The sequence below is a fragment of the Parasteatoda tepidariorum genome, chromosome 10 (assembly GCF_982258835.1).
Source record: "Parasteatoda tepidariorum strain Cologne lab strain chromosome 10, Ptep-v5.0, whole genome shotgun sequence".
Taxonomy (NCBI): domain Eukaryota; kingdom Metazoa; phylum Arthropoda; class Arachnida; order Araneae; family Theridiidae; genus Parasteatoda; species Parasteatoda tepidariorum.
Genome location: NC_141764.1, coordinates 47,846,745 through 47,860,752, shown reverse-complemented (window position 1 = coordinate 47,860,752; position 14,008 = coordinate 47,846,745). Strand labels below are relative to the sequence as shown.

General features: G+C 29.0%; 1 protein-coding gene across 3 annotated transcripts in view; it reads left to right on the top strand.

Annotated features, from left to right (window-relative positions):
- LOC107451423 (hemicentin-1) overlaps positions 1 to 14,008 on the top strand; it is a 136,674-nt gene that overhangs the window by 86,992 nt on the left and 35,674 nt on the right. For all 3 annotated transcript variants that reach the window (XM_087153122.1, XM_087153123.1, XM_087153121.1), the window contains exons 46-53: positions 1,138 to 1,416; positions 3,999 to 4,277; positions 5,794 to 6,069; positions 7,292 to 7,576; positions 8,625 to 8,897; positions 10,662 to 10,802; positions 10,888 to 11,016; positions 13,026 to 13,301. In XM_087153122.1, coding sequence (XP_087009248.1) covers positions 1,138 to 1,416; positions 3,999 to 4,277; positions 5,794 to 6,069; positions 7,292 to 7,576; positions 8,625 to 8,897; positions 10,662 to 10,802; positions 10,888 to 11,016; positions 13,026 to 13,301 — 1,938 coding nt within the window. The remainder of the gene's footprint in view (positions 1 to 1,137; positions 1,417 to 3,998; positions 4,278 to 5,793; positions 6,070 to 7,291; positions 7,577 to 8,624; positions 8,898 to 10,661; positions 10,803 to 10,887; positions 11,017 to 13,025; positions 13,302 to 14,008) is intronic.

Here is a 14,008-nt window from a genome sequence, read left to right as displayed (position 1 = left end):
TGGAGATGAAAATATAATAGCTAGTTTTGAGAGAAAAATACTGCGAAGCATTTTTGGTGGAATAAGTAAAAACGGTACCTGGTTTAGAAGATCAAACACGGAACTCTACAAAGCATATAAAGAACCTGATGTCATTAAATTTATCAAAATTCAAAGGATTAAATGGGCAAGCCACATTATAAGAATGGAGGATAGCAGGACAACCAAAAAAGTTTTCTGTGCCAGGCCAACAGGTACAAGAAAAAGAGGACGACCAAACCTAAGGTTTTTAGACTGCCTTGAAAAGGACCTACAAATTTTAAAGATAATTAACTGGAGAACCTTGGCTAAGGGAAGAATGTCTTGGCATAGGCTTGTTGAGAAGGCCAAGGCCCATCCTGGGCTGTCGTGCCAATGAGAAGAAGAAGAAGAATTATAGTTTAACAGTGTTGAGCATAATCTTGTATGTTTTTACAATTTAAAAACTCCTTGAAAAAGTTTTTTTGCAATAATGGACCCTATTTGCACAAATTCACAAATGCAGGACCCTGGTTGGTGACTTAACGTTTATTTTATAGTCACAAAATACGAGTAATTTTTTCACAATTTTGCAAAAACGGACCTTTCACGAAATGTCTGAACAGACCCCTGTTCACTCACTCTACTAATGGAGAGGTTAGTTGTGAGTTTGATCCTGCCAGTCGCTAAGCAACCGGTGGGTATTTACAGCAAGGTACACATAAATCTGTTGTGGCTGAAAGTCCTGTCCTTGTTTGCGGAGTGGAAGGTTACACAAAAGAGTGCCAATTCAGGTATTGTCCATGTCGTCTGATGGAGACAAAGTTATGTAGCTGTTAAAAGATAGAATCGTGAAAAACAGGGCTATGCTCTTGATTGGGGTGTCGTGGTTTACAGTTAAAATATTGTATTTTGATGGAATTATGACTATATATTCATAAAGTAATATTAAATTTTATGCAGCAAATTTCAGCCCATTATATTTTATACCTTTTATTATGCTCGTATGAAGTTTTGAATTATGATAACAAACTCATATATATATTTTTTCTTTCATGTGCATTATCTTTCCCTATATTACAGCGAGATTATTAAAATACTCTCTTCTTATAATTACCTTTTTATTTTATTTTTTCATAGTTTCTCCAACCATAGAAAAAACAGTATTGCAGGGCTCTGTAACTCCAGTGGTTAATCAGTCTGTCAGAATCCATTGTGAAGTGAATGGATTGCCATTTCCCAGTGTTGTGTGGTACAGAAACGGCATTGAAATCAATGATAAAGAGAGGTTCATATCATCTGGCGGAGGGCAGTTTCTGGATATTTTGAACTTAAAAAGTTCAGATGCTGGAACATATACATGTGAAGCTATCAATGTTGCCGGACACTCTAAAAAAGATCTTGAAGTTAAAGTTTCTGGTAATGTATTTCTTTTAGCTGCTTGTTGCTTTATTCGATGTACAGTGTTCAAAATAGAAAATAGAACTAACTTGAAATCTAGTTATTAAATTGATCGTACTAAGCTGCAATCTTAATGGTTGGAGGGGCTAAACTTAAACTGCTAATTAATTTTTTACAGGTGATATTTTAAATTGCAAAATTATACATAAAAATAATTTAACTGAATAAACATATTTGGAATTTTCAACCCACAAAATATAGGGGATACCATCAATCTAGAAAATATGGACCCAATAGGGTTGGCAGGAAAGTGATCCATAATTTGAGTCTTTTAATGTAAATTTAAAATTTTGTAATCTAATCTAAAAAATATAAATCTAAAAATGGAAATTTAAAAACACCGAATAGTATTAAAGAAGTTTTTTTTTAAATTTTTATTTATCCAGAATTATTTAACCGATTTTGTTCAAATTTTGATTTTTATCATTTAAATTATGCAGTTAAAAATAATTTAAAAATTTGTAATTCAAGAGTTTTCTGATTGTTGTTAAAATAAATTTCGTACTTGATATTGTTAAAATAAAAAATGTCGCTTGCCTATTTGAACCCAATCCAGAAGACAAGGAAACTTCTGAATCAAACATTAGGACAAACTCATCCTTCAAGAAGGACTTATTAGATTTAACCCGCATTTGCATTGCCTGAAGGAAGCCTCACGCGGTTAGCCCAATGGTAAGGGGATTCTAACCCATGATGATCCGTCTACCACTGAAGATACTTTATGTCATCACTATGGTCGGGGCAAGCCAGGAACAAAATTCTTACAAACCAGTCAAAGCTGGGATTCAAACCTGGATTCACCTTATTTGGAGAAGAGCGCTTTTGTAGTTATTGTATACTACTTTGACCAATGACTTTCACTAATTTATGAATACGTTCAAAAGAATTGAACCAAAATGCTAAATGGTCTTCTTAAAATTTAAAAAAACTGTGTTATTTTAATTTAGAATTATTATGTTGAAGGACATAAAATTAAAAAATGTTAGGATTCAAAATTTTAAAATTTAGGAGCATTAAGCAAACGTTAGGAGCATAACAGCTGTTTAAATACAATGAGCATTGAGCAATTATTATTCTCACCAATGTATTTTCAGGTATAGTATTAGTGATGGTACTGAAGATTATGCTTATTGTGTTAAAACAGTTATATGCACCAAAATCTTCTATTTGTCGTGCATTGTATATTTTTCATATATATTTATTAACTTATATGTCTTTTAAAACGGGGGGGGGGGGGTATTTTATTGTGAAAAACCAATTGACTTATTTTTTTAAAATGCTTTTTGTCAATAAATAATACAATTTATTCAAAATTTTCATATAAATGTTCTGAAAGACGGTGGTTGCTCAGAAGATAGAGCATTTGCCTTCCAGCGAAAAAACCCAGGTTCGAATCCCAGCAACAGCTGGTTGATTCGAATTCTACTTCCAACTCACACCAACCACAGTGCTTGTATAGATATCCTCAGTGGTAGACAGAACATGGGTTAGAACCCCTTGCCATCAGGCTAACTGTGGGATGTTTTCTTGGTTTTACAAATGTAATACAAATGCTGGTTAGTTCCATCAAAAAGTCCTACACAAAGGTTAGTTTATCTCGATGCTTTTCTTCTGTTTCGTTAAAAATGACAAGATTACAGAGTTGAACATTGATAGCCGTAAACTCAAGATTGTTATAAAATACAGTCGGACTTCTATTTAACGAACTTCCATTTTGCGAATTTCTCTATTTTACGAATTTTTTTGAGGAACCAAGAACATTTTGGAAATTTCTTCATAAAATAACTTCCAAATAGCAAAGTGAATTTTCCATTTAACTAACTTTTCTTTGAGATTCACTTTCCCTATTTTCCAAAATATTTCAGAACATTTCAAACTTGTTAACGCATTTTATGGGGGAAATGAACTTGAATTAATTTTCGAAGCCACTGCTTTATGTAATGTTTTACAAAGCAGTAAAATTCTTTTCCCTTTTCGTTTGCATTTCAAATAAAAAACTTTCCAAATTAACGGATTTATCAGTAGTAGTAAACTTAAGAACTATTCTGGTAATACATGTTTAAAATTACTTTTATAATAAATGCAGCTATAATTTTATACATAAATTTAGCTTCTTTTTTTTTTTAGTTGAAAATGTATGTAGCATGATAGTGTAGCACTGGATAATGTTTTGCCCTTTTCTTGCTTTCCATGCTGATTTCTTTTATGGCTAAGATTTATAAAATAAAAGATACTAGTTCACAAGATAAGGGTGCATCAATTGCTATTTTAATTATGCCCAGTGTTCATGAATTTAAAACCTGTTTTGTGTTGTTTAAGTATTTTAAAAGGTGATTTTCTATTTAGCAAATTTTCCATATAACGAACTTATTATCAGGATTTAGCAACTTCGTTAGGTAGAGGTCCTACTGTATAGTAAAATGTCCAGAGATGTAATAGTTTAACTTGTTAATTGTTTCACTTAGAACAAAAACATTTAACCTTCGTTATTTATTTTTAGTTAATGAAAATTATTCTTAAATTTTTTTTTTAACTTTTAGTACCACCTGGAATAGATGATGATGAAAAATTCAAGGAATATCAAGTTGTTTTGGGTAAATCCATCCGCATTGATTGTGATGTATCGGGTACTCCACCCCCTACCATAACATGGTTGAAAAATGGATTGCCTTTAACAGAAAAAGACAACGTTAAATTAATTAATGATGATTATGCATTACTTTTTACATATACCATGCAGGCTGCTGCTGGGAACTACACTTGCATTGCTACAAATAATGCTGGAACAGTGGAGCAAAAATTTAACTTGACTGTTCTAGGTTTGTTCTTTAATTATTTGTAATTAACAAAATTATCTTTTCTTTCTTTGTATTTTTCTAAATAGATTTCTCTCCTATGTAATTCTCCTGGTTAGATTTTTATTCTTATACCATAATCAATATAAAATTTTAAAAATTCTTATTAAATTTGATTCATTTTAAAAAAGAAATGTGAGTAATGGATATTACTCTTTATTAACAGTGCATGTAAATAAGAAGTATTGATATATATTATTATTGATTACATTACTTTTATATTAATTATATTATTATATTATTGGTTATGCTATTATATTACTGATTATATTATTATTGATTTATAGTTATTTAAAATATTAATCAGTAATACAACATAAATAATGATATTTTTGGAACAATTGAATTTTTTTTGTACCTTTCAAATTCCTGGTTACTCTCTTCTTGAACGATTTTGTGAGTAGTTTTGAGTGTTTAAAACTACAAGCTTTATATTAAGTGATATTTTTTACTGTAACATTAAAGTTATGTTTCTTTTTATGCCTTTTAAATATCTAGTTTTACCAGTATGTAGTTATGAGTGTTTAGAACTACAAGCTTTACAATAACAGATTTTTTTTGTTTTAACATTAAAGTTAAATTTTTTGATGCCATATAATGTATAAAATATAGAAGAAAATAAAAAATATCTACAAATTATGTAATTTATATTTATTTTAAAATTATGTTTTTCAGCTCAAAACTTTTTATGGATTTTTATTTCCATAATTTAAAGCAACTATCAAATAGATCAATCATTTTGGTATAGTGGAAGTTACTTTAAACGAGTAGAACCATTTGAATATAAAAAAAACAAACAATTGCTCGAATGAACTGTGATATTTATATATATTGTGTATATGGCGAATACTTTATATTTATTTTGTTTTTATACATTTATGACTTGCAATTAATAAACATAATTTTCTACTTAAAAATGTTAAGCTGTTGTTAAGCATCATTAAGCTCTTTGATAGCATTAAATAAAGTTTTTTTTAAAAAAATTACATTGAATTAAATTAGCTTCATTCTTCCTTAGTTTTATTTTTTTAGTTTAAAATTTAATAGAATTTTATACATAGAATTTTAATATCTATGTAATTTTAATAATTATTGCATTGATCGAGTGGCAAAGGCAAAACTCAATAAGCTCATTTTGTATAATGACAAAAATTATTTCCACTTCATTTCCATGGTGAATTAGGCAAAACTCAATAAGCTTATTTTGTATAATGACAAAAATGATTTCCACTTCATTTCCATCGTGAATTAGCAGAGGATTTTGAGATGATGAAGTTATTTTTGCTGGACTGAGATTTTTTCAAATGTTTTTTTTCTGTTTACAGTTACAGTTTTTTAAAAGTATAAAGAAATATTGAAAGCATTTTACTTCTTTTTAAAAAATATAACATTTTTGCATGCATTGAGGTTTTGTTATTTGGTAATTATCATATTGTTTAATTCCAGTTTAGATTTATTCTATTATAAAACTTTTATTTAGTTCCACCAACCTTAGATGAAGAAATAGAGAAAAGAGATAATATCTCTGCTGTAGTTGGGTCTCAAAATAGATTGCAATGCTCGGTTAAAGGCTATCCTCAACCAGATATTTCATGGTTTAAAGATGGAAGTGTAATTGCAAGTGATGAAAACATTGTCATTAAAGGGGACATTTTAGAATTCTTGAATGTTGATTCTAGCCACAATGGAACTTATACTTGTGAGATTAGCAATGTTGCTGGAAAAATAACTAAAGATTTTAATATGCAAGTTTTAGGTAAGTAAAATATAATTTACATAGTTAAAATATTTTCTTGAATTCTTTTCCTCGTCTGAATTTAATTTATTGTAGAATTATGATTGTTTATTTCAGACACCAGCTTAAATGAAAATAAGTTATTTGTATGATTTTGTGACATGAATTACAATATTAAAATTAGTTGCTAATATCCTTATGAAACAGTTCAAAATAATTAAGTCATTGGAGTTATTATACTCAGTGTAATCTTACAATAATATGTCTAGTAGTTATCTTTAAAATATTAAAAATGTTATTTGAGTTAAAATATAATAGGTCAAAAGCCAGATATAATTTGAGTGAGTCTACCATTCTTTTAAATTATTGCCTTAGTCATTTATTTGCTTTTTAAAATGAATTTATAATTGATTTGAGTAAAGATTGCCAACTATTTTGCTTTATGTTGTAATTTTTTGGAAACTTTTTTAATTTTGAGGTAGTATCAAAATATTTTTAGTCAAATTGTAATGTGATAAATAGCATATAATCTTGCATTTTATAATGATTTTTTATTTATTTTATAAACTTTATTTTTCCACACATTGTATATGAAGCTTCTTATTTGCATTCAATGCAATGTTTTTTATCATAATTAATTTTTAAAAGCCTCACTATCAGGTTTCCAACAACAGTTATTTGATTGCTTATTTTTTCCCCACCACATGAAGCAAAATTTAGACAAATATTTGTGTTTATGTGTGCTTGCTCATCCAAGTAAACAGTGAAGAAGAAATTATAAAGTTACATTGAAAATCTTTTTGAAAATTTTTGTTAACATTTGGTGTTTTAATACTGAGGAAAGTTTTTATTTATAGAACTAAAACTTTAGGGGTATGTCTGTTTCTATACTTCATTTGTGCTTTAGTCACACTGTTTTTTGGTTTAATTTACTTTCTAATTTAACTTAAATATTTAAAATTGCTTTAATTTTTAATACTAATTATAATTATATATATATATATTGCTGTTTTTGGACTACATTCTGATAATTTAAAATAAAAATTTAGATTTAAGCAAACGTTTGTAAGTGCCGAGTTCGCTGAGTGTATTGTGAAAAACTAATTATGAGAAATTAAAAGATTATATTAACAAGATTTTTAGAAAATGTTATATCCTAATTACTTAAGTTTACTTATTAAAAATTTATGTGTTTATTTTATTTATTTATTTTTTGGGGTTGACAACCTTTTCTTTTTCTTAGTACCACCTAAACTTGAAGGCGGCAATGATTCAAGATTTGTTACATCTTCTGTCAAACAATCAACAACTTTACAGTGTTCAGTTACTGGAGTTCCTACACCCTCAATAATTTGGTTGAAGAATGGATTACCAATCATAACAACATACACCTCCCAGTTTCATATTGGTCACCGTGGAACTGAGCTTACTATTAAAAATGCTGAACTCCGGGATTCGGGTCAGTACACCTGCATTGCCAACAATCCTGCTGGAAATTCTTCTCGCCATTTCATGTTAACTGTTTTAGGTATTTTTGATTTATATTTTTTTAATATCATTATTTTTTATGGCATATATTTTAGCCATTTCTAAACTTTTTTAGCCACTACATGCTACAGGTTGCCCATATAAAATGTCTTCTCTAATTTCTTTCTTTAATATATATTTTTAATGACCCTGATTAGAAATGAAATAAAGAAAAGTAAGTCTTTTTTGGGTGATAATTTAATATTTTTTTGAAAGTGAAAAACAAAACTCTTATAAAAATTTTACGAATGTTTATTGAAGACAGGATAAAAAATATCAAAACCCGTTAGATTGCAACATGTAACTTGAAGTTATTTCTAATTATTTCTTTTCACCTGTCAGTTGCTTTTATCATTCAGAGTTTGATAGTTTTTTATTCTTGTCTTGTTCATTATTATGATTCACCAGGTTTTCATAAAAAAATTTCCTTGCTTAAATACACATTTGGAACCCTCAATACATGAACTTTTCTTCATGTTCTGCAAAGATTCTAGAAATATATGTTCAAAGAGATGTTTTGAAACACCCTGTATTTCTATCATTTTATACGGAAGTTTGACTAAAGATTAACGAGTTAAAGATTAACAAGTTAAAGGGTTTATCTTTTGATCACCATATTAATTTATGACTGGATTCATTTTTTTAATCTGAAACTTTTTAATACAAGGAGGAATCATCTGGCTTAGCAACTGTTATCTGTTTTTTTTAATGTTATTGTTTGTGTTATTCAAATAAAATACATAATTGAACAAATATCCTCTTTAAGTCTAATGTACTTACAACCTTGCAACTCTAAATAATATTTCAAAGTTAGTTAAATATTACTGTTATTCTAATACACCTCTTGTCTAAGTATATATGGTTGCTGCATAACTTCTTACAATTGAATATGTTAGTTCTAGCATATGCAAGACAGAATTAACTAAATTCATCTTTATATCGAAATTTATTTCTGAATTTTTAAGCATTATTTCAGTGCCTTCAGTTATGTATATATTTTTATAATTAATGCCTGAATAACTGAGCATACTTTATCTCCTATTATTTAGAACCACCTACTATAAAAGATAGTCCATCATCTATGAAAGCTGTGGAAGGAAGTGAAGCAGTATTGACTTGTTTTGCTGATGGTGTTCCACCCCCAGATATCACATGGATGAAAGGTGGACTACCGATAGTTGCAACTGAGGCACACTCTATAAGGGTGGAGAAGTTTTCTCTTGTTCTAAGCAATGTCAAGTTGAAAGATGCTGCTGACTACACCTGTTATGTTAATAATGAAGCTGGGGAAGATTTTAAAACAATCACATTGGAAATCATAGGTAAATGCAACTGATTATTGTTACATTTTGCAATTAAAGGTAACATTTAATTTTCTATGCTCACATTAGGTCCCCATTTTGTATTGAAAATTTTACTGCCTACAATGTTTTGCAACTACCTTTAGCTTCCTTGTCAAGTATAGTTAGACATGTAAGCATGTTTTCGGTGATCTTGAAATCCAAGGTCTGTTTTGATTTTAGATTATTGAGCTGTAATATAAAATTTTTCAATGCAAATTGATAAACTAAAACAAATTTAAGGAAAATAAAAGATATGTTTACTAGAATAAGTAAACTTTACAAGGTAAAACTTTAAAGTGAGCAATATTTAAAATCTTTACTCATTTTCTTACTTATAAAAATATGTAATGCCTAGTTTTAGGGGACAAGCTGAAAATTCTAACCAAAAAGGTCTAATGATTAATCAAAAAGAACTCACCAAGACTCAATTAAAAGATATGCAACCCTCCTTTACCGCATCCTTTTTGCGGGGGACATCTTAATTCGCTTTTTATCTATATATCAGAAGCACATCATCAGTCTTTCTCTATCTCTTCAAGATTTTCTACCATGTTTGGCTCCCATGTTAAAATCTCAGTGTCCTCTTTATTTGTTGACCAATCCACCAACCAACTTTAACTTCCCTTCCTAATCATTGGATTGATTACAATTGACCCTATTTCCAACGTTAGCCAATCCCACCTCTAAATAGCCTAGTTAAATTCAATAAAACAACAAATAAAAATTTACAATTTAAAAAAACGCTAACAAATAAAAATTTACCAAATCTTTCAAACTGTGCAATTAAAATATAAAAAAGTAGTAACAATTTTGATACAACAGTTATTTATTATGATTTGACTTCATTCAACTAGACTTTAGGTAGCTGTGTACTTTTTAAATTAACAACTCCTAGTTATCATTATTTTAAGAAAATTTATTTATAATTAGTGTTTTATCCTTCAGAGGGTTTGTCTTCTTCTGGTTAGCACAATAATTAACATTTGTAACCATAAAACTTTCTTTTTTGAAACCAGTTTTTTATTCATTTGTATATAGAATTTAACTTCAAATTACTAGTAATTAAATATTTCAAGTTAATAAAAAATAGTAAAAATTTAAAAAATAAACTTTATTGATTTGGATATATTGATGAATTGAATATACTAAAAGAATGAATTGAAGATATACTAAATAGATTAAAGAAAGCCTGATGCACTTATGCATTTCTCAATAAATTCTGGAAAAACAAAAACAAACAAAAATTAGAATTTTCAATACTAATGTTAAATCTGTCCTACTATATGAATCTGTGTCGTGGCACTGCAAGAAAAATAACATGAAAAATCTTTAAGTATTTATTTACAACTGTTTAGGAAGAATCTTGCATATCAAGTGGTTCCACGAAATTTGTAATGCAGAAATCCTTAGAAAAGAAAAATATAAACTGATTGATCTGGAAATTAAAAAACGTAAACGAAAATGGATTGATCATGTTCTACGTAAATCTAAAAAATTAAAAGTAAAACAAGTTTTTGGCTCTCAGGGCAATCGATAAAGAGGAATACTTAAAAATATTTGGTGCAGGACAATGTAAGTGAATTGAAAACAATAGGAAAGACATGAAGAGAAACAAAATTTCTGGCCTCAAACAGAGTGATTTGGAAAGCTATAATAAAAGCCCTGTGCTCCAATTTGGAGTAAAAAGGAATGTATATGTGTATTATCCTTAATTTGATTATTTTTATTTATATTATTTTTCAGCTCCTCCCGTCATCAAGGATAATGAATTATATGAAAAAGTTCTGTCAGGGGATTCTGTTTATCTTCCTTGTCTAGCTAGTGGGCATCCAGCTCCTCTAATAATGTGGCATAAAGATTCTATCTTGATTAATGGAAATGAAAGTAAAAATATATATATATAGTTTTTATAGAAATTTCCTATTTTATTGGTTGTATAAAATTCAGAGCATCTAATTATTTGTTTCAGATAGTCAATTATTACCCGATGGTACTTTATACATAAAATCAGCAAATGTATCACATGCTGGGGCTTACAAATGTTTAGCAGAAAATGAAGCTGGCTCTTATGAAGTTGCTCGCTTTTTAAATGTTCTGAGTATGTCCTTTTTTCATTTAAAATAGCTGAATTCATCTCATGCTTTAACTTTATTATTATTATGATTTTTTTTTTCAGTTGGAAATAATGGAATAAAAATTGCATAAAAATGAAGTAGATAACAAGAATATAATATAACATAACTAACTCTACATCTGATAATAATTTGAGAGTAGATTTCCTAACTAGATCTGTTTTGTTCCCTATCTGCTTCTTCATCAATGTATTTTAATTTTTCTCTGTAATATTTTTTTATTTAATCAAAACTATTTTCCTAATACAGTGCGGAACCCATTATCCGGAAATCAGTAAACCGGAAAACCAAAAAACCGGAACGAAATTCGATAAATTTTCCCGCCATTTTTAAAAAAAAAATTCTTTTTTTTCCTCATAAGATTTTAGGATTTTTCTTTCTTTTTTGAAAGATGTTTACCTTACCATCATTTTGGAAATAATCATTAGTGTATTACTTCGTTTTTTCAAGATTATTTCCAAATATCTTTTTTTTTTAGTTGGGTTTAACAATAAGAAAAACGGCTTTTTGTAGCTATCCAGAAAACCGGAAAAATCAGTTATTCGGAATAGCGATGGTCCCGATCGTTCCAGATAATCGGTTCTCTACTGTATTATTTATCTGATCTAAATCAACTGAGTTACCTGAATTGTTGCTGTTGTTTTTTTTTCTTCTTTCTATTTTTTTTTTTTTTTTTTTTTTTTTTTTTTTTTTTTGCATATATTAACATTTTGCTTACAGCAGGGGGACCACATGTGATGATACACCATAAGCAAAGGGTTTAGGAAGTTTAAAATAACTTATGCATTGGAAATATTCAGAAATAAATGTATTAGAATTTGTAAAGTAAATTAGTAATGACATAATTTAAGTGTAGTAATGATATCATTTATATAATGGAATATGAGGAATCTCTCTCTCTAATGTATTTGATTTGATTTAAATGATCGAATACAAAGGATGTTCCATTAGGTGCTGCATAAAAAATCACATAATTGCCTCTTATAAATAAACTAAACTGTTCAAACGAAATAATTATTTGATAGCAAATTTATTGATTTTAAAACTTAAATTGCATTATAATTTTTTTAACATCTTATTTATTTTAATTTTTATATCAATAAAATGTGATTGAAGCTGTTTGTTTAGGTCTTCCTATAGTCCATAAAAGTGTCATTTACAACTTGCAGGGCCCCCGGGCACAGAAAAATTTTGGTTTGATTTTCCCAAAAAACTAAGTCCACATCAAAACTTCATTAGAAAGTTGAAAATTAGATTCCGGTTGCCTTTTTAAGTTTCCCTGGTGATAAACTTTTTAAATTATTGTTTGTATGATAATCAATCACTATTTGTGGGAAGAAAAACAAAATACACACTTTGTGCAATAGAATATATTTTTAAAAAAAATATAAGGCAATTTTGTTTATTTTATAGTTTATTAAACACAATTTATAAAAAGTGAGATTCTCAAGAGCCCCCTGAGTTCCTGGGGCCCTTGAGCACTGCCCGGGTGTGCCCATGCTTAAAGACGGTACTGATTTACTCTGCTACTGGAGAACTGGAAGCCGTTAATTTGATCCTGGCAGCCATCTAAACAACTGGCATATACGTGCAGCAAGGTGCACGTTAAAGATAATGTGGCTAAAATTTGTCCAATTTGTTACGGTTTAAAAGTTTGAAAAGAGTAATATAAGCTCAGGCGCTGTCCACTTTGTCTGCCAGAAGTTAAAATTATGTATCCAAGGCAGTTACAAGATAGAACCCTGGAAAACTGGGCTAGGTGCTTGGACATGGTTGGGTGATATATAGTTCACTATCAGGCTAAAAGATTCACTTCAAACCTATTAAGCTTGGAGTTACTTATGACTCAATGTAATCTTTGTCTGTTATTTACCCAGTTATAGAACTGGTTATATTTATGATGTTTAAGATTTTGCTTCCAAATATAAGCGTATTGAATTCTATTATATTTAAATTATTTTATTATTTTCTGTAGCATCTCCTACGATATCTGATGATTCTCCTTCAAATTATGAAGTTGTTCAAGCGCAACCTGCTGTACTTCAATGCTCATCTGAAGGTACCCCACCCCCCTCTATAGCATGGGAACATAACGGAGCCTTAATCGATCTTTATAACCCTCGATATAAGTTGTTTCCAAATGGAGATCTTCATATATCTCTGACACAATCTTCTGATATGGGTACCTACACATGCATTGCTAAAAATGAAGCAGGCTCAGCTGTTAGGCACATTGACCTGATAGTTTTAGGTTAGTATTGAATGTTAACTTAACTATGCATTAAAATTGTAAATTGTAAGTACTAATGTTTCATAAATGTTATTTCAACCATTTTAATAGTAATGATCTTTACTACAAAATGATTGTAATACTGTTGTGCAATTGACAAAACAACATGAGTGCTTCTGATAGATCTCAAGAAATGTAGTAAAACAACTATATTCTTTTCATTGCTAATTCTATGAATTCTAAAATAGAATTTCAATACACTGATAAAATAAAATTTATTTTTGAAAAAAAAATTTGCAATAGATCGATTTATTACACAAAGATGTCAACTATATAAAAATTTTCAATTTTGAATTTTTTTGTTGCTGCTATTAAAAACTCTAATAGTATTGAGGATATTTATGAACCCAACAGCACTTTGTGTATGATATAGTTAGGGACTGGTTATTTATATTTGGGAGTTAGTAGTTCTTTATTTACATTGCACTAGAGCTACACAATGGGCTACTGGTGAAGTCTGGGAAACATCCTGTAGAGGATCTGAAGAACAAAAAAATTGCATAAATCTTTTTGCTAATTGTCCAGTTTATAATCTTGAATTGTTAATTTTTATTGTGTTTTAGTTTTATGTTTTGCATCACACATTGATTTTTGGAAAAGCAAAGCATTTTTATAACCGCACCTTTTGGGCGAGAGGGTCGTGGAAATTAGGTTCCACAATTTCGTGA